Source organism: Diadema setosum, chromosome 8 (genome assembly GCF_964275005.1).
Source record: "Diadema setosum chromosome 8, eeDiaSeto1, whole genome shotgun sequence".
Classification (NCBI taxonomy): domain Eukaryota; kingdom Metazoa; phylum Echinodermata; class Echinoidea; order Diadematoida; family Diadematidae; genus Diadema; species Diadema setosum.
The window spans coordinates 12,556,151-12,578,702 of NC_092692.1; the positions used below are offsets into that span (position 1 = coordinate 12,556,151).

Here is a 22,552-nt window from a genome sequence, read left to right on the forward strand (position 1 = left end):
CACAAGTGCATTATTTGTCTCACAGATGTCTGTGTGTGATTTTATTTGCTGTATACATGTACTTTTTTCACATTTCAAAGCACTTAAGACATTCACTTCTTACAATATTGCAAATATTGAAAACCTTTTGCTGCAAGAGACCTTTCTAGATGTAGATTTATCAGGCAATAGGAAACCAATATGAGCACAGTTTATAAATTAACAACATGCTGATATGATTAATCAGTACTTAATATCACATCATATGATAAATACAGTGCACTCCCATTACAGCAAACACTGTTACAATGAAACTCTCGTTACGACAGTACAAATTCAGGCCCTCAAATTATTATCTATGTATCTCAAAATACTTTACATAACAACCAAATAGATTCTTGTCATTTGATTGTTTGATACTGATCATTTTTCCAATTTTACAATTACGTTATTTTAATACGCATTTGTGGCTCCATTTACAATGTACTGTGAAATCTTGGATCCATGCGATTTGCTCCATTTGCGCGCACGCGGAGAGCCTGTCACTTTACATACATAAAACACTCGAGTTTGCAGTGTGCATGCGATAAAGCATGCTGACGGATAGTGCACTAGCATATACATGTATACAGCGCTTACACATTTTCACTTGTTTTTATATTCATAAAACGTCAAATGGCAAGTTGTATTTTTAGGTGTTATATAAAATACAAATAATAAATGTTTTTCATTGGTGCAATGGACAGAATATTTCATTCGGTGAAAGATGAAATTATTTATCCATTCAACTTGGCTGCACCTTGTTGAATGGATCATTTCATCTTTCACCTCATGAATATTCTGGCCATTTGCACTCATAAACATTCATTATTTGTGTATTATTGTTCAGATATAGTGAAATTTTAGTACATGACCAAAAAAGAAAATTGCTGGTCCCCAGGACTTTGTTTATAAGGGGAGTCACCTGTACTAGGTAGGTCCTACAACCATGCTTACTGGTTAAACCACAGAGCTAAAAAAGAAGAATAAATAAATTTAATTGTTGTTGTTGTTCATATCATGCCCAAACCAACCCCACAAAGAGTTGAATGAACTGCTTCTGGTTATCCTTGATGTCTTACAACAACATTGAGAATATGAGATGACAAAGTCAGGACAACGGCGTGACAGCAACTTACATACACTGGTACTCTATGCTGCTGCCCACTCTTTTTGAGCCACGTTTACATGCCAATCTCTGTGAACAGGTAGCAGACCTCCCAACCATTCTGAATTTGGAGGAAAGAATCTGACTTTTGACCATTCGCAGCTCTTGGTTTCATTACTACTTTCCCATTTTTCTTGATAATTTTACTGCACACTCCAAATGGAACTGCTCTTTCTATTCGTACTTTTGAGCCGAATCATCCTTATTTTTCAGTCAGAAAGGTTGGGGGATCTGAGGTTGCCAACTTTGAATATTTTGCTCAAGCACAGGACCATGCACAAACCAATCAAGAAATCTCGATATACGTACACGGGTATGCCACAGTATACTGAAAGCATCATCACCACAGCTTTGTCACAAATGTGTATTTCACAGCAAAGCTTGGAATTTTCTCTACAACTATGCTCTGCCACATTCCAGTGTTAACGCTTCTCTAAAAAGTTACATGGCTATGAAAAACCAGAATGTTTTATGAAAGCACTAATACATGGCAGTCTCAGAATAATGTTTCCCACTGGGGGTTTACACCATGGCACATGAAGAGTAAATGTAAAGACACACTTCAGCGCATGTAAAACAAAGTTGGTTGCGAAAAATAATTGGAATGTCTCCACATCTCCTATCTGTTCCGACTACTATCGATAAAATCCATCGGTAGGTGGACTTCGAACGGTTAAGATCCATTCGTGGGAGGGGTATGCAGCTGTAGGGTTTTCAGTAAATCGCATACCACTTTTCCTTCCGCATACACATTATATTTATAAGTCTGAGAAGTGAGAGTGGAATTGAATGGTTGGAGTCTCCACAAGTATTGGGACAATGTTCACGGTGCACTCGCTTCCTGTGGGGGGACTGCTATGTGCTCAAGGACGAGATGTAAAATGTGATTCTGCTCTGTGGATAGATGACACCTGTATCAGAGAGAGAAAGAAGATTCACACAATGAAAGTGAAAATTCAGACAGAGAAAAAAGATTCTTAAAGAAATTTAGAATAAAAACAGATTCAGAAAGTGTAAAAACTTCAGAGAGTGAAAATGAAGATGCAGAGAGAGTGAGAGGAGATTCAAAGAATGAAAAAGAAGATTTTAACTAGATATATCGCTACGGCGACTGATATGCCTCCGCCATAATGCATGGTTCTCCTACTAGGTCTATAGTACAATGTCTTGACAATGTGTGATGACAGTTTCACACAATTGGCAAAATATTAAAATGACAGGTTTGCCACAAATGTGCTGAATGTTCACTTTCCTAGAACTAGGTTCAATTGGATGAATGATTAAAATGTCAGAGTGCAGGTATTTGGGGAACTGATGATTTTTACTTGACTTTTGACCCTTTTATAAGTTTATGCATTGCGTAATTTTCAAGGTATTGAGAAGAAGTATAATTTCAGTATCAAATGGGAAAATAGCATTATCTAAACCTGGCCTTTGACCTCTGACCTCACAGTTCCAAAGAGAATCACTGTTAGATTGAACATGCATAAATATGTAAGTTTTATGATGATACCTTGAGTTACTTTTGAGATATGGAGGAAAAAGTGCAATACAGCACTTTCACTTGACCTTTGACCTTTTGACCTTTGACCTTTTGGCAAGAAACTTCCCACAGAATATATATTGGGTAATACATGCATACATCAAGTTAAAACAAAAACAAAAACCTTCAGGCATATTGCATTTTAAGGAAAGTAGTGATATTTTGAGGAGTTGACCTTGACCTTTGACCCCCTGACCTTTGACCCATGACCCCAACTTCCCTAGATAATCACTGCCCATCGGTACAAGCATATATACTAAGTTCCATGAAGATACCTTGAACCATTTGCGAGATATGGAGAAAAACATGAAATTTCATTTTTTTTTCACAAAATAACCTGTGACCTTTGACCTTTGACCCTGTGACCCTAAAATCCACACAAAGTATTATCCCCCTACGATATACCCTCATACCAAGTTTGATGTAAAACCACCACACGGTTCTTGAGATATCGACAAAAACAAAACGGGACGTACGGACGTACCGACGGACGTACCGACGGACGACCCGAAAACATAATGCCTCCGGCCACTTCGTTGCGGAGGCATAAAAAAGAAAAAAATTCAGGGAATAAACAAGTAGATTCAGGGAATGATAAAAAAAGATTCAGAAAATGAAAAAGAAGATTCATAAATTGAAAAAGAAGATTCAGAAAAGGAAAAAAAAAATATAAAGGAATGAAAAAGAAAATTCAGGGAATCAAAAAATTAAGGTTGGGAAAATCAAAGAGGCTACATAAAGATGAATGGAGAGGTATTCTACATTCTGATCGTTAAATCAAACATCCAAGACCATTATTGAGCAAAATTCACATATGAAATGGAGAGAAAAAGTGATGCTGAATCACACAGAACAGAGACATTTTTACTTTTAAGGGTCAAAAACAGCAATAAACTACTACTGTAGCAGCACAGAATATCTCCATGTATTTTGCTGCTCACCCAGATTTACTACGATCACTGATAGGAGTGGTCCACGGCACATCCATACCCTAATAAAACCTCACTGAACAAAATGGAACAACAGATCAAACCATAACAGCTGTCCCACCCCACCCCCTTCCACTTTTGAAACAAACCAAGACAGATCATCAGGGACAATATAGGTTGCAGATAACTTAGGTATCTTACCATAAGTCTGCCTGCAGCTTCTTCAGTGAAGTAAGATCTCTCGACTGGCAAGCCATCTGGTGTATCAAACAAATATCAAACAACAGAAGTCAAAAGCAATATAAGAATTAAATACAAGCATCATATTTCACACACTACTATCATGGAACCGCGTTATAAAGAAGTTGGACATTAAAAAAAAAAAAAAAAAAAAAAAAAAACACCCTCTTTTAAAGGTCCTGTTTACCTTTGGGAACAGTGATTTTAAAAATGTCCAAGATATTACATATGATGCATATGTGTAGGTCTGTTGTATCACAAAACATCCTACCATATAAATTTTTCGCAATATAGCTTAAAATATAAGGAGATATCACTATTTTTCTCATTAAACCATAACTGTAGACGGTTTAATCTGGCAACATTTTAATCATCTTAACTATTGTTCGTATTTTGTGTATTTAACAATACTTAACATTGATTACACAAATTTAGATTTTTACAGTGGTTGTTTCTATCCCAAACTCACATTTTGGAACTATTTTAAAGCACTGATGCTGGGTTTTTTGTTTCATCTGCAAATGGTAAATTATGCCTTTAGCAAGGTGATTTTGCGGGTCCAACTCTTTACATCATATTTCTTTGTTTTTGTACCCCGATATAGTGAGAAATCTGATATAACAACTTTAAGGCAATTGCTGTGGTTTTTAGGTCCTCGGTTATAAAGCGGTTCCCATGTATTACCTCATAAAATTTTAGGAAAAGGGAAACCCAAGGACTACTTTTCTACATAAACAGAAGTTTGTAGTTTGATCATAAGTTTGTGCACAGTGTATGAATGTGATGTGAAGGTCAGTAAAAGGCATGTGACACAACATCTATTCTGGAATGTGGTCTGTCAAAGAATGCTTCATTGTAAAAGTGGACATTTTCACGATGTTAAAATTTTTGCGTATTTCGCATAAGCATAGGGTAGTCTGAAAATAAAAGTACGCGGATATTTTTGTTTGCCACGTGTTCCAGTAGTTGATGTCTTGTTTCCGCGGAATTAAATACGCACGAAAATCTTCTCACCCGGTCGAGCGCAAAAAATGAGTCACACGAAAATATCCACTTTTAGAGTACTTTATTTTTCTAAAGGAAAAGCTACAATATACAAAGGGATACACCAATCTTGGGACAGGAACAAATCATTTGTTTTCTATAAAATCTCATTTCATATTATGCTTGCAATGCAGTAAAATGTATTGTTTTTGCACCTTCAAAATTATTATTATTAGGAGTAATACAACTACTATAATTGTGTTATTATTATCATCATAATTACTGTAATTTTTATCATTATTACTAATATCACTTTCATCATCACTATATAATCATAATACTACTACAACTTTTCTTCTAAAACATCTTGTAGTTATGAGATGATGCTTAGCACAGCTTACATGCTTAGCACAGCTTAACATATCTCTTTAGATTCTTGCGCCATTTAAAATTTGCACAGATTGTTGTCACTACCATCATCGTAATTATTCATACTTGTTTTAATTACTATTCTGGGATGATTCTTACCACGACTGACTGAAGAAGGAGAAACACTTCTTCTGTGATGCATTCTGTTGCTGAAAGGAACAATGAAATAAGAGTAAGTCACTGCTTAGCAAAGAAAGAAAGGGGAAAAAAAGATGAACACACAGTGTACTTTTCGAATGAAAATGCTATTTGAATGTGGACAATGGCCAACATGGATATGGAATGGATTGGGTAATAAGTACTTGTAATTCTTGGAACAAAAACTACCGTAACTAGATTTCACAAAAAGCTTGCAAATAATTTTCTAGTATTTTCATAAACAGCACTGGCACACATGTTGAAAGGTGGCTACCTCCAAACAGTTTAAAAAATAGAATTGAAAGGAGATCTCTGCAAAATCATTCTCTCTTTGTCTACTATGACATATATTATACAGCTTTAGCACATACAGTCTTACTGTTTATGTAATGCAGAATTCAGGCGACAAAATGATCTGCTTTGTTTTTTATTGTTTATTTGTTCAGTTATAATGAAATTTTGATATAACAAAAGAAAACTGCCAGTCCCGAGGACTTTGTTATAACAGGCATCAACTGTATAGATATAGTGCTAATTCTGTTTTGACACAGCTAGTAAAAGTACAAGTGAATATCATGCCCCTGATTTCACAATAGCATTAAAAGAATGGAAACAAAAAACAGTCAATTCCCTCCAAACTCCCTCTTAAACAAAACAAAATAAACAAAACAAGAAGGGCACATAATTCCTGGAATTGTTCAGGACATGGCAAAGTAGAGACATTAATCATTATTTGTGGACTTTATGTAGACAATTACTCTTAAAATAACCAACTACCACATTATTGTCTGGAGAACATCTTCAAGCAGTCACATTTTCTATTTTCTTTTTGCACATAATTTCATTATCATCATCATATTCACTCTCACTTTGACCACAAATACAGACTCTACAAGATAAAATTCACCACAAGTCCAGGACAGAGACACAAGACACAATATACATTGAAGCACAAAAAGACAGCCCGAGACTCACGAGGGTTTGTTTCATCGCTCTCCCATGTATACTTCTCCAATGTCTGTGCATGCTCTGGCCGTATCCGCTGAGGAGTGGGCTGCAACAAAGTAAAAGATCAAACTGTGGGTAGTACACATGGCAGTAGTAAATATCAACACAGTATACAGTAACACTGTCCCAGGCTGTCAATGTATGGACCATAAAATCAGAATTTTTAAACACGGCCAAGCCCCTGAAACAACGCTTCACATGAAAGACTGAATTCTCTAATAATTATCTAAAGCTCTACTGCCTTGTCTTTGTGATGGATGTCACAATCGACAAAAACTTGAAAAATAAGGCTTGAAACACTGCTGCCACAATGACATTGAAAGGTTTTGTGTGAATGCTTTCTTTCTCAAAAAAGAGCATTGTGATGCTAAATACGGCGATTTCCAGTACACTTACATAATCATTACATTGCAAGTACAGTAGGACTACAGCTCTACAAAGATAGTTTGTCATTTATATGCTTAACTTTTTAAAGCATTCCCTGCAACTTATCTTTTGATTAATTCATATTCACAGTGCAATGTACAGCTATTCAACTTATCTTGATTACATTTACATCCCAGTGCAGTTTGGACACTGTTTCCCATTTAATACTACCAACACAACAGAGAAACATAACTTTGCATTCAAATCCTGATTTTAAAAAAAAATAACATCTGCCACGTATTCATGCTGCAGTTGACTAAAACATCATAATGGAACACTCCTCTTTAGTATCTATGAGGCAGCAACTCCTAGTCCTTTGCTGGAATAACGGCGGCCAGTAACAAATCTTTGCAGTGCTTGTGACCAAGCAACAGCGTCAGCTCACTGAAATCACCTCTACCAACAACAAGCAGGTTAAAAAGCAGATTAGATTATGACAGCACAACTTGATGATGAAGAGGAGCTACAATGACCAAAAAAACAAAAACAAAAACCAAACCCACCATAGATTAATTACTGTCTATGCCATATATTTTGTGAATTTTGTATGTCGGGTGCTATTCGAAAATTCTAACCATGATCCTGACATGCACACTTACATTTCTCCTCAATTACTCTTCTCCATGATTGCAAATTTAACCATGAGCAAACTTGTCAGACTCCAGATTTTGCAAAAATTACACTCGCTAAATATATGGTACATACATCTCCAGAGGACATGGGAGGCGTGGTCTGAATGTGTTAGGGGCGACATTAAGATATGTGGCCTGACTGGCATTGACCTCCTGGACAGGGTCACATAGAGGGCGGATGCTAGACTTTATAGCTTCCTGCTTACTACCCTAAACCTAGGATACCAAAGCAGAATGCTAAAAACAGGATCAAGCAAGCAATAATGAAGTAATACACTATGAACTGCAAGTTTTCGCAAACTACAGTCTGTAAATTGACAAGATTTCAAATATAAACTGATGGCCTGGTTACCTGTAGCAACATTAGGAGGAGTACCCTGCTGATTTCGCAAGTCGCGAGGATGTCGGAAAACGCTCCCATGGGCAGACCGCTGGACCCCGTGATGCCACGGTCGCGGACCAGGTACTCCATCTCTGTCAGTACCGCTAGAGCCCCATCAAAATCACCTTATGACAAATGAGAGTGAGCAGAACGATTTACACAAAATACATGTACATAATAATACATTTGTGGCCAGGCCTGGTCAGAGTACACAGCTTCAATGCCTTTATGATGATAAAAAGAATTTAGATATCTACGTATATATGAGATGTACATATAATACAATTCAAATTTTTAATAAGAGAGAAATTGTTATTTTGCCATTCAAATGATCACAAAGTCATTACAAACAACAATTCAGATTATCACGGACATATGTGAATTGTAATGCAATGGGAGTGTTTTATTAGCAGTTGCATATGCAGATACATATGACAACAAGTACTTGCGACTATAACCTGATCACAAATGCATATTTTCAGAGAAATTGATCGCTTCTCGTCTAGGCAAGTTACTGTTCTTGCCTTGCAAAATATACAACAGGGTGACTGAAACCCTTAAAGCTTGCAAAATGCAACCATGAATAACTCTTCATGGCCATAGAAGAGATGCTTTTCACTTGAAATTGTTTACTTTCTTTTTGTACACGTAGTAAAAATTGTCTTTCTATATTAAAGATTATGACAGAAACGTAAAGGTTTGCACCATTTTTATGCCTGCATCACCAAAAATAACTTGGGCCTTGACCGTCAGGTTGCAATCCATCAGTCTTTTGCGACCAGCTGGTTGACTCTTATGGGTCTTCAGTAACACTTAATACAGTCTGCACTGTGCACACTGTCATACAATGTGTACCTATTGCAATCTTGCACGAAGCCACTCTGCCCAAAGAATGGAGACAATCCAGGGGACACTGTGAAGAAAGTTAGAATACATAATTTGAGAGGGATCCACTAGACTACCAAAGTGTGATGCCATAGCCATTCATCACCATGGAAACTGGTTCTAATCAACTTCAATGGGCCTGAATATCTGTAAACATTATTGTTGTGAACCATGCTTGCACCTGGTTCCAACCCATATCATCACACAGTCTGGTATTCTACTGTTACTAACCAAGTTCACATTTGGTTCAATCCCACATCTTCACCTGGTACTCTATTGCTGCTAACCATGCTCACACCGCATTCCATCCCATATCATTAACTGTTACTCTATTGTTATTAACTATGTTAACACCTGGTTCCAACCCATGTATCATCACCTGTTACTCTATTGTTGCTAACTGTGCTCACACCTGGTTCAATCCCATATCATCATCATCACCTGTTACTCTATTGTTATTAACTATGTTCACACCTGGTTCCAACCCATATCATCACCTGGTACTCTATTGTTGCTAACCATGCCCACACTTGCTTCAACCCATATCATCACCTGGTACTCTATTGAGAGTAACCATGCTTGCACTTGGTTCTAACCACAGCTATAACAAAAGACGGTGACATCAACACTTGGGTACTCAGTAGTTGTCTGACAAATCTTCCTTCTAGGGGGTGTTTCACAAAGAATTGAAGTCAAACTTAAAATTTAAGATTGACTAAAAATTATGGTATGCCGTGTGTGTCTTCAATGTTGCTCAAATTTCTAATGAAAAATGAGAATTTTGGAGACTTTTTTCATGTATTCATTGATGATAAAAGATGAAATAAATACCAATGGAATTATTCTGTAAACATTAATGATAAATTGAAGTGTGCGGTGATTAGGCTAATGAAATTGGACAGGGAAACCAGTGGCATACCATAATTTTTAGTCAATCTTAAATTAAGTTTGACTTCGTGAAACACCCCCTGCACTGCAACAACTTGCCTCCTTCAAGAACAACATGACAACTACTCTTCAAAAACATTTGACACATCTGGTTAATGATAGAATGAATTCTACTTTACTTACAATTTTACATCAAAATTTCTGATAACTCAATAGCACTGTGTCTGATGGTTTCAAACAAATACAAATCAGATTTATAAATCTGTAAATCATTTTTCTCAGTAAGCATATATTTGCTATTTCTTTTGTACCATTTATTAAAAAACAACAGCAACAACTAAGTGTTAGCCTCACAAGGATAGTTCATAATGACTGAATTTTTCCATTTGACTTTCACTGATAGTCTGACTAGGACGGTCAACTCAAGGAAAGAAATGCCCCTCTCAACCAAATGTGGTGCCAAAATGAAGGAAAGTAAGACTTTAATCATCAGTTATGACAGTTTTAATTTACGATCAAGATTTTACATTGGAGATATCTGTAAATGAATACTTCACTTGCACATAAAAGCCACAACAAATCATAATTTAGAAGTTGAATAAAGAATTCATCCCCTTCATCTCACATGTCTATTGCATACAACACAGATCACACTTAGCAAAGTGACAACTAAGAAAATCATAACTGGAAGAAAGCAACGATAGAAAGAAAGAAAGAAAGAAAAAAGATTTTGCTAACTTGGTACTGTAATTCTGCTGCTTTCTGGTAGTGGCCCATAGCTTCTGCTGGCTTTTTCAGTTTCTGAAAAAAAAAAAAGAATATAGAAAACATACAAAAAATCAACCTAACAACAACAACCACAAATAGGCACTTGTCCTAATTATAGACATGAACAATCAACTGAATAGATATATTCATAGTGTAACTTATTAATATGCTATACACAGGAAGGAAAAGAGAACTTAAAGATGGCAAGTAAATCAAGAATGACATATCTGCAAATTGACCATTCACCTTCCCACACTGTTTTTATTTGTTTTGCATTCAAAAACTGCAGTTCATATGGAAATAGACTAATATACTCTGAGCAAAACACAAATTTCATATCTCACCATTAAACAGTTGCCAAGTTGCAAACACAGAGTTGCTGCAACAGATGGTTGCTTATTCTCTATGCTCACCTGTGAACAATTAAAAGAACAAGAAGAAAAATTGGTCAGATCACTGTAACACAATAGATTGAAATAAAACTTAGGTTGGTAGCCTCAACAACTTTTTTTTTTTTTTTTTTTTTAATGTAGCATAGAAATGGGGGCAAAATAATTTCCAATGTTTTTCTTTTAACGAATTGCACTTGAGCAAACTCAATCTCAGTTTGGATCTTCTCAGGTAAAGCATGAATGAATTCAAATTTGGACACTCACTGCCATCTGTAACTGACAAATTGACTTGCTATACCTCAAAGTTGATTTCTCCAACACTATACTAGCTTGGTTGCAAAATACAATTAAATGATTACCATACTAAACTTAATATGTTCTTTTTCTATTCAGTTAGCCAATTTCTTTCTCTTACAGTAATTGTTCCTTTTCAAAATTTACAAGGAAATTCCATTTCTGTTTTGATTTGTTTTGTTTTATTTTTTCAGGATTGAAATAGACCATCCAAATATGCTTATCAGTGATATTGTAGGCTTAAATACAGCCTTTTTTTTCTACTGAAGCTTGTACCCAGATAGAAGATGAGATACCAAAAACATGGCAAAGACCCATTCTGTGCAATAACATCTTAGACATTTTAAAGAAAATTGAATTAGGATCATAATGTGATGATCTGCCCCTACCCTGACAGCGTGGTTATAACAGTTGATGGCTGCTGTGAGGTTCTCCTCAAAGCTGGGACACTGCAGCGACCGATCGCTCCACTCTGCATCCATGAACTGGTGGGCAGCCTCCACCAGGGAATGAACCTCGGCTTGGTGGTTGGCTAGTGTGTGCTCACATCTGGTGAGTGGAGGATAAGAATCAACGAGACTGGTTATAACAAAACACACTGAGAGGCATATTTGTGGCTCAGTGGTTAAAGGGTGTGTACAGTTCTGGTCGAGGCGAGGATTTAACTTTTAACGTTTTGCGAGATATTCAGAAACCACTCTATGAGATGTCAAAGAGCATGCAGTTCTAAGGGGTATCAAAAGTTTATTCGATGAAAATCGGTTTGGAAATGGCTGAGATATCCTAAAACAAGGTGAAACAAAGAGATCCTGATAAAGTTGTGGCATGTCGCCTTTTATTATTAGCACTTTTTTGGATATCTCAGCCATTTGAAAACCAATTTTCATCAAATAAATGTTGAATCCTTCTTAGAATTACATGCTCTTTCATATTTCATAAGAGGCTTTTCATTATCTCACTTAGGAATGTTCAAAACATGAATCCCCACCTCAACCAGTACTGTACAGTCCCTTTAAGACCACAGACTCTCAAAGTGTGAGGTCACTGGTTCAAGCCTGCTGGCAGCAGCGATTGCGCCCATACGCAAGGCATGCTATCCACGTGCCTACATGTGCCGGGTAGTCCTCTGGAGGGTGACAAAATTTACAGCCATCATTCCTGTGGTTGCTCGCTTACACTGTCAAAGTTGGATTTACTTTAATTGTCACGGTCAATGTAAACACCTACCTTGCCTTTGCTAGACTGAATAGGGCAGCGTATGATGGGCACTCTTGATTCTGTAGAACCTTAGAAAGGTTTCCTAAAGGGAGGAGAAATAGAGGGAAGAAACAGGAAGTAAGAATCAAAGGAAACACCATCTTCTATTACTGATGGTCTATGCAGAATGCAGCAGCAGTGTGGATATGTTTTGTACACAAAATAGTTTGTGTTTCACATCAATCCTGAAATACCTCAATCAAAATAAATATATTTGTTTGAGCAGAAGTGTTTCAATACAATCAAGCCTTATCAAGTGGAAAATCTATTATTTGTTCACTATGTAATGGAATATTTGCTCTTTTTTTCTCCAACTGATACCTCATGAACACCATACATGATACAAATGTCAATGCAAAGCAATGCATCATACCATACATGTGTGAAATACACGATTCAGAAGATTTCTGAATCACGAATCAAAACTTACCAAATTCATCTGCTGCTTCAGCGACGTTAGGTTTGCGTAGAAATCGCCTGGTAAGGAAACACAGAGAGATTTCAGCAATCACGTACTTTTGGGACTTCAATTTATTATCAGTACCTCAATCTGTGTGTTTTTTTCATTATTTTCAAAGAATAACATCAGTAAGGACAGTAGACATACTCTGCAATAGGTTCCTTTAGGATAGTGATTCCCCCAAATGAAAGGCAATATTCATTCATTTGAAATCATATGAACCACCATAGGCCCTGTCCCTGCTTAGGTAGTTAGAGTATATATGGAAGTTGATGATTTTAGGGCAACTATATGAAACAGCCCACTGCATGCCAGTAATCATTACTGACACAATCACACACCTCCTGACACACAATCCCACACACATGCACATATGACATGCACACAGCTCAGAACATGTGCGCGGCGCTAATGTATTTTTGTAACCATTTTGACTGAACCGAATAGCACCAAATCTCAAGATAAACCTGTCAGCTTATTTCCGATCACTCAATGTAAATTTGAATCAAATCAGTCATCTGTAAGCATCGATATTGATGTCAACTTTCATGTTGTTGCTCAAACCAATTTGCTCTTTGCATATCACTGATCTCTCGCTATGTAACAGTGCAACGAACATTGGCCTGCACAATCTGAAAGTGAAACTGAAGTTAGCCATCTATGATCTAATGTTATGCATCGACTCTTTCAAGTAACCAGGAGAGAGAGAGAAAAAAATAAATGTTCAAAATGATTTATGACAAGATGACTGATGTTGGAAGAGAAATGCAGTTCCTAACAACTGGAGCGTACAAGACCACACACACACTGCACACAAGCATGCATTTCTCAAGAACCATGACTTTTTCAACTTGCCACAATCATTGCACACTGATTTGTAGACAGAGTAATTTTTATCACTTTCCAACATTTACGATTCTCCTCTGTATGAGGAGGGGATTGCTTGGAGCCAGACGAAGAGTCCGTGAAACATATCCCCGACGACAAGATATAGACCAATCATTCAAATTTATTTTTAGCTCCCGGCCGTGTCGAGTCCGTTCACATAAAAATAAATTTTACTATTAATAGATATGATTAGACACTAGGGTTCTATTATGCCGGTACAATTTTGGTGTCTATGCTAAAAACAGAGAAACAAGAAGACCATAATCATGATAACACAGAATTGCAGAATGATATCTTTAATCATGACATAAAACTGAAAAAAAAGAAGAACATATGGGAGATACAGTAACGTAACGAATTATATTAAAGGTCACTAACCAACACAGAAGTGAAGGTACCGGACTGATCACACGCCCATATATTGGGTTGGTTTTTCTTTCAATTGTAACATTGGCTAGTAGATTCTACCCTGTTCTTAAATGTAATTTAAGTAGGAAAGTTGGAATTCTCCCCAAGACACCAAATCTTGAAAGCCACTTACTTCTTCAGCTTTCCTGAAATGGCACGATACTTCCCGAGATAGTCACTGTCGCGGTCCATCTTGTGTCGAATTTTAATTTATACCGAATGCGCCTTGGCGTAGGTAACCTGTGGGGTGGGGAATGTGCATGAGATCTAGCGATCGGGATCGGAACGCATCCCTGGTGGAAGTGGAGGGCGCGGGGAAGTACACGGGAGTGGGCACGGGGTCAGCTTTTGAATCTTTAGAAATGAATTCAGATCTGGTCACAATTTTTTGTGAAATATTAAAAAATGTTTCATTTTTTCCCCTTTCAGTTAGTGCGTCTTCTGGAATTCGGGGGGGGGGGGGGGGGGGGGGGAGGCTGCCCACCTTCCGCGTAGGGTGATTTTTCATATTTATGTTGGTCATTTCTGCGATGTCTGGAAAGGAAGAAGGAGGTGCTGTGTGCCCCCCTCTTCCCTCCACATGCCAGGAGCTCTTGCTCTTTTTTCTTTTTTTTTCTTTAGAATTAAAGATTCAGTGATTTGGTGAACATCTGGTGAAATATATTCTGAAAACTTTTCTATCAAAAAGTGAGAAACATTGTAGGTCTTATTCAGGCCAAATACGTGTGAATGGATAAATTGTTATCTAAACTGATCTTTGAACTGAAATTCAACAGTCTGGCGCACACTTTTTGCGCAATAATTGGAAAGACATAAAAGGTAAGAAAAATAAACATTCAGGGACAATGTGCAAATGGATACATTGCGGTATCACCTCTTTTTCCGCATGTGGCATATGTGTATGAATTCAATGGAAGTGGACCAAGAGAGGGGGCTGGAGTATTATTTTACATTTTACTTTGGCATGCACATGAATATTATACTGTATTTATAGAACTAAAAAAAAAAAGAAAAAAAAAAGAAAAAGAGGAATATGCAATCATCAAGCAATTTGGGACCCTCCGTCCCTCTTTCATTGGGGAGAATGAAAAACAAACAAACAAACAAACAAACAAACAAACAAACAAACACCTGCAGTTGAAACACAACTGAACTTTAAATTGTATGCTCAAATGAACAGTTTGACCGCAAATTGGGCTAAGCGCAATTTTAAAACATTTTACAGTAAGTCCATAATGAAATGGAACAAAGTACAACCTTTCCATTGATACCCCACTTGTTGTAACACAGGAATATTCTGGATGTTAGGATTAAAACTATGTACATGTATAATATAATATTCTTTTTATTTTCTTTGTTTGTTAAGCAATTGCATTGCAAACATCTCAAATTAACAAGAATGCAGTAAACTTCAGTTGCGATCATACTGTTTTGATTTTGCAGAGTTTTACTTCAAAAGTTTAATAAACAAATTATTCACACGAATAATTCAGAGTCTACAATTATCATTGAATAGAGAATTGACACTGAAAATGTGCAAAAACATAGAGAAAACTGTAGACCAGTTCACATTTGGATGATAGAGAGATCAGAAAAAGAGATGGCGGATTTTTTTTAATTCAGACTGCAATTATAAACTTCCCAGTTACACTCTAAAAATGCAAATGTTGAATCAACATTTAAAAGGGCCGAGGAGTGACAGCATTTTTGAAGTGTTGCATCCAACTTTTAAGATAACATTTTAAATGATGAATCTAGCAGGAAAACCAACACTTTGAAAATGTTGTCACTCCTCGGCCCTTTTAAATGCTAATTCAACATGACTCTTTTGCAGTCAAACTTTCCCAATGCAATAACATTGCACATATGGCACTCTGATGTTGCAACTACATAGGGAACCAGCCCAGAGTGGAATTGTTGCAATACATGTATGATATACTGTAATTCTATTCAGGTTCGACATGCACATACACAGAACTTCAAAAAACAGAAGACACATGGATTGATTGAAATAGTACAAATGTTTTATTCTTCACATATAAATGGCAGAATGAAGTCATGGGTACACCCTTGTCCTTTTTCTAAACTAAATTGCCTATAAATACAGGGGAGGATCATCACCAGCCACATCACTTTATTTCTTTATTCCTTTGATGGCAACAGGTAGCTGAATAAAAATGAAGTTATGTAATGTTTGATGGTCCTCAAACACTGTTTGATAACATGCAAGAATATTTTACAATATATACAGTAAAAATGCATACACACACACTCATACATGCAACACAGTTGTGACTTTTTACTGAAGCACTGTACTCTTTCATATATGCTTTCACACTGGTTTTTGTCATCCATTATACTATAACATTCTAATTCTTGGTTCCAAAATTTTGTAGAAGAAAATCAACATCTTGTAGCTCAATGTGGAAAGTCCCTGAGAATGCCTGCAGATAAAGATTGATATAATCTATCTAGTCCACTTGCTCATTCTCATGCGTTCCACATACTCGTACGAGAACCAGAACGCTCAAACGCTGTACAAAGTCTACAGTCCTAACCGCCTTCTGGTACTCAACCTCGAACAGCATCTGAAAGAAACAGCACTGACAGTTTAATACTTGCTATCAGCCATTCATTACACGTCAAACAGACTCGTGTGCCAACATTTCATTTACAAGTTGTGTGCAATCACAGTTACAATTTCAGATATGTCCCTCTCTTTGTGCGCACTGAACGTTTTTTAAAAATGTTTTGGACTATCGGAACTGATAAAAGAATGACACATGAAACCTACTTTAAAATCATGGGAAATTTCCCCAGAGGGCTACACTCAACGCTTACTAAACAACTGACATCAAAAAAAGAAAAGAAATAAAAGATATGGTTGAAAAGACTGATCTGGTGTCAATTCTTGGTGATCAAAACCCCAGAAAATGATGTGACACAGTGTCTACAATACTCATAGTGATGGATAAGTGCAGTTCAGGATCTCAAAATATCTAAATCGCTGTGACAGTTACAGGTGAGATTTAATCAAGGGGCTTGTCTGGGTATTCTAAACCACAAACAATGCCTTCTAGTAAAGCCCCATCATGTTAACTATAGCACACTGAAACCAACAGGAATATAGTCAAAGTGTGCGGGACAGCATTTACTAAGCTTGACTGTTTCACACAAATGTAGATCCTAAAGCAATCTTCTATCTAGGTCACAATCATGTGTATTAGGATGACCAAAGTTGAGTATAATATAAGAAACTGTGCACCATTTCTTTGAATGCTCTGTGAAAACTTACTTAGTGAAACATTTCAAGTTGGTGCAGCTCAGTGAAATTTTCTGGATTTTTTTTTAAACTTCAGTTTTAAAAAAAAATATTACTGCAAGTGGATACTTCAGAACTATTGACTAACGAAGTCTTGGAAACCTGATTTCTCACATTTTGACGATGTCCCAATAAGTAGGATCAAGGGTCTCTTATGTGTATGACACCATCTTGCTTGGGATTTTCAGCTCTTTTAGGTGGTAAAAGGTCCACCAAACCTTTCCAAGGTATGATCTAATGCTTGTACAAATATCTTGAATACTGCAGTCCTTAGAAGAAGAAGAAGAAGAAGGAGAAAAAAAAAAACAAACAAAAAAAACCACAGATGAAATACTACGAATGCCCTTTGCAAACTCGAGTACCATGTATTTACATCACCTCCATTGTCATTTCTACAATGAAAATACAAAGAATTAAAAACAACAGCAACAGATATACAATGTACGTGTAAAATGTGCAATGATACTGGTGGCTCAGCAGCAGCATATATACCAATATCAACTGATTATTTCACTAATGAATTTCAACATCTCTGCATAGTGCTTCTTTTCTGGCTTGGGAACTTTACATGCAATATTTTCACACTCTAAAATCTAACTAATTCTCTTAATTTCATTGATTTACCATATTCTCTTTTGCATACAAAATACAGAGGAGGTTCTATTTTTCAGAACAAAGTGTTCTTCTTTGAAGTCCTGTCACAACAAGTCCTTCAAAGTCTGTACCTAAGCATAGCACCAACAGATATCGTCATGAAATTAGCCGTAAGACGATGGACAGTGTCAGAATTATATCACAAGAACAAGATGATATGATTGATTTGCCTGTCACAGCAAAAGCTGATGCTTTTGAAAAAAAAAAAAAAAAATCACCAGACAGAATGCATGGATATCTCGACTGAATAAATGACCAATATGAATAGCAACAATAGTTCTACAAGAAACCACAGTTAAGGACAGATTGCAATTGCATTTTGAATTTAAAGCCGTATCGATAAATGGGGCAGTAGAAATCAAAGGGGAAAGTTTAAAATTCATGTGGAAATCTAATATTCTCCCACTGGCAACCTCATTGTCTAAAACTGAACTATCAAGGGAATAAAAATCTTTTTGTTTTCCTAGGCATGGACGGCTTCTACTCTATATCACTTGTGCAACAGCGGCATCAGTGTGCTGGCTGCATTTGCCGCGTTCACATTGTCAGCTAGCCTTGCTGTACTTCCGGGATCATATGCAAAAATCTGAGTCTGGGCTGGGTTCTACAGGACAGGAGCATGATACTGTACAATCAGCCTTGACCGCTGTCACACTGGGAGTGCATGCTAAATGTAACCAAACGCTCAAACTGGCACGGCAATGGTGATTAGCACTGTGCAACATTTGCCCCATTCACAGTTTCGGTAAATCTTGCTTGACTTCCAGTATAACATGCACTAATCTGGGTCTGGATCAGGGTTTTACGGAGCAAAGGAGCATGGTGCTTCACAATCAGTGAAGGCCTTCATCCGTTTTCTCTCATACTATGAATGCATTGTCCGCTTGACCGAACACCCTACCACATGTATTAATGCAATCAATTTCTTTGCCTTTAACTTCTTTATCAAGTATACTGACTAAAAACAACAACAGCAACAACAGAACATATACATGTTGTGATGAGGGCTTTTTTCCCCCCCCCCCCTTCCTACCAAATAGTGGATACCAAGAGATATTTCAGATATATTTCCAAGCATTGGCATGACAGAGCTAAAGTATTACAAGGTTACAGTGTTTGCTCCGACAGGGACATGCATCAGTTTTTAAGCTGCTTGCATCACAGTAATCGCCACGCCCGAGTGGTGCTGTATGTAACGTGGTATGTTGACGATACAAAATCAGCTTGGACTTCTGCTCTGGGACACAGCTACTTGGATGATAGTCAAAAAACAAAAAAACAAAAAAAAAAACAAAAAAAAATTAAAATTGTCAAAATCAGCAAATGGCCATATGATTTCGTGAGGACAAACACAGTGACAGTGCAAAATGACATCTGCGCCTCATAGATATCCATGCCAAGCTGAGCCTTTTTTTAACTGGATATGATAATATGATCTGAGGAGCGACAAAACATAATTTATCAGTGGTGATGTACTTATGAAAGTATTATTTGCCACATTGGAGGTAGGTGAGGCCATTGCAAGTAGTCGAGAATAGCAATAAAACTGAAGTAATGTTGCCACGTGGTTGCTACGTTGTTCTTGTGATGACACTATTACATGAGTGGACTACAGCTAACAGACTGGACCTTTTTCTATTCAATCATCTTTTCCTTTTGCTTGCTCCCATGAGGTGACATTAAGCTTAATACTGTGCAAGATTTCATTGTAATGAAGACACAACATATAATAGATACCATGTACACTGAACAAGCATATTTATCATTAAAAGAAATAAAAGCATGTTTGAACATGTCGTCATAAAATCATTTCATATTTTCAAAATTAGTCACAAGTGAATACAACAGACATCATAAAAAAAAAGACTGATAAAGTGGGAGTAAAATGACTCATCTAAGAAAAATACAGGGTGCGATACAAGAATACTCCTCCAATGCACGCCACCAATGAAGGTTCAGTTGACAGTTGTGCAATAGACATTTTGAACAGTACACACAAAGAAATCATTTTACTCAGAAAGTACGTCTCTGCTTACTTCATTTTCTTTTTTTTTATAATCATTTTATAATCTATTAATACACACCGGTTTCTCTTCACACACTGCCCACACAGGGCTCTAAACTATCAAAACTACTTTATGTACATATCACATTCTTACATATTTACAACAATGCCCTGGAAAAAGAAAAGAGAGGCATAAAACATACCTTGACACTCCTGGAATGTATCCTAAAAAGATAAATATGATTTTTCGATGAATCAGCACTTTGATATGGTACTAGTATCTGGCCAACGATGCAGCAAGTCTGTCTGAGAGCAGGAACAAAGATACATTTCTACCAGTGGTCAAAGAGTCATTTATACGACTGATAAGGCTTCATGATTTTCTAATGTGGAAGCATGTATGTTGACACTTGCTTCGTTACCTCAGCTTTGTCTATTTGCACCTTATGATGAAAGAAAATGGGGTTTCCTTCTTGATAGCAGGCAAAATCACCATACAAAAGGAAAATTCTGTCATTTTTAATTTTGAATCTTATTTCTTTAATATCCAATATGCCGCCAAATCTTGAATATATGCAAAACTTTGTTTAGGTCAATAATGACAGACTAACTGTTGACAACTTTTGCAAGTAAATCAAACCAAAAGAGTTGAACAGGAATTTATAACAAACACATTTCTGACAAACAGTGCCTTATATTCAATCAGATTTTGTTTTTTTCTCAGTGCCACAACTACAAGGATAATACAGGACAACCAATGTGGGAGGGTTGACAAGATGATTTGAGAATCTCGAGTAGCAGAGACGAAAACCACGAGAATGGAAGATGATCCTCTGGGAGTTCTTCAAGGTAAATTGATGCTTCCGATGTTGCTGAACTGTCCGGGACAATCGCGTTTGCTGACGGCGCACACGGCAAAGTGGTAGGTAGTACCCGACTTGAATTGTGTGAGGGTGCACGCCATAGGGAGGGACAAGGCTTTCACTGCCCCGATCTTCTTCCATAGCTCCGTGCTGGGTGCCACTGCCTCTGATTCCTGGTAGGAGTAGAGGAGGTACTGCTTCACTTCCACATTGTTCGCTGGCTGGTTCTGATTCATCTTCCAGGAGAGGACAATGCCTTCTTGGGAGTGCTTGAGTTCCAGGAGGGGGCGCAGGGGCTGGGGGAGGTGCCTGGCGGCACTGAAATCTGGGAGCTGAAACAAGTCGGGTAGCTCTGCCGGGTGCTTGGGCTTGCTGGTGAGCTGCTGCTGCTGCTGCTGCTGCTGCTGCTGCTGCTGCTGGCCCTGACCCTGGCCCTGGCCGGAGGACGGTGAAGCGTTGGGGGTCAGCTGGGCTGATGGACCTGTAGAATGCCTCAGTTGCTGCTCCAGCTGCTCGTTACGTCGCTGGTGCAACCTCAGTGCTTCGTCCACACTCTTCAGCTCGGCCCGTAGCTTTCTGTCCTGATCCTGTGGGTTACATCACATGACAATAGATAAAAGCTTGGTTAATACTGCAAAATTTGTACCCATACATGAACTATTTCCTACATAACTGCTTGGCTCATGTAAAGGACAAAAGTACAGGGAAACCTCTTTGTATCGAAGTCGCTGGGACTGCTGATTTTCCCTCGTTACCACTGGCACCTCGTACTTCTAAAGAGACTAGCTAGATACAGTAACGAAAAAATGAGGACTGTCAAATTCATCTCTTTGAAAGTGGAATCTCATTGAAAGTGAGCTCATTATGACAGGGTTTCCCTGTACTACTAGACAGATACATGGACCATCAGACCTGAGTAACCAAATATTGCAGTGTTGTTCACAAATCAGAGCATAAGAAAAAAATCGTGCAACTGTTTATGAAACAAATTTAGTGAGTGATCCCTGTAAAGGTGACAAATCCACTGGGCTCCGGTGAAATACCCTAGGACTCCAAGAAAAGTCTGCATAGAAGTTTTCTCTCGTAATACCTTGGCCACTTCATATCTATGGGACAAAGATGGAACATCTACCGGGAGCAAAGTGTTTGGTTTTCTCTGTATTGTGAGAATAATGTGAGGCCCTTGCCTTGACATCTTTGAGTTGTTGCTCCAAGCTGTGGTGTAGCTGGGTATTAATTCCTTTCTGCTTCATGTCCTTCAGTTTCTCAGTCAAGGTGCGTTGGAAATCCTCTCCACGTACAATTCGACTCTGTAATTGATGGCATGAGGAATAATTACGATGCAATGAATTTCTTAAAAGTGTAGTATGGTCCTTCCACGTGAAGACAAAAACACACAAATAAATCAGATAAGACAATCGAGAGAAAGAGAGAGAGAGAGAGAGAAAAGTACACAGAATACATCAGACTGTTAATTCACATGACTTAGAAATACAGGTATGAGATGAAGCTATAGGTACAAATTCACATTTTTCTTTCACAGGAGAGTGGCTAGATCCTCACCTACCCTT

General features: G+C 37.5%; 2 protein-coding genes across 2 annotated transcripts in view; both read right to left on the bottom strand.

Annotated features, from left to right (window-relative positions):
• Positions 1–24: 24 nt before the first annotated feature.
• LOC140231859 (40-kDa huntingtin-associated protein-like) lies at positions 25–14,367 on the bottom strand. Its single transcript, XM_072312010.1, has 12 exons — positions 14,271–14,367; positions 12,812–12,858; positions 12,352–12,424; positions 11,514–11,673; positions 10,783–10,851; positions 10,409–10,471; positions 8,753–8,810; positions 7,868–8,022; positions 6,425–6,503; positions 5,411–5,460; positions 3,860–3,915; positions 25–2,097 (listed from the first exon to the last, which is right to left on the bottom strand). Exons 1-12 carry the CDS (start codon positions 14,327–14,329, stop codon positions 2,010–2,012), a joined length of 957 nt encoding a protein of 318 aa, XP_072168111.1. The 5' UTR covers positions 14,330–14,367; the 3' UTR covers positions 25–2,009.
• Positions 14,368–20,401: 6,034 nt separating this feature from the next.
• LOC140231834 (uncharacterized) overlaps positions 20,402–22,552 on the bottom strand; it is a 55,652-nt gene continuing 53,501 nt past the window's right edge. The window contains exons 17-18 of the mRNA XM_072311985.1: positions 22,169–22,291; positions 20,402–21,568 (exon numbers count right to left, since the gene is read on the bottom strand). Of these exons, the coding sequence (XP_072168086.1) occupies positions 20,963–21,568; positions 22,169–22,291 (729 nt within the window). The 3' untranslated portion in view covers positions 20,402–20,962. The remainder of the gene's footprint in view (positions 21,569–22,168; positions 22,292–22,552) is intronic.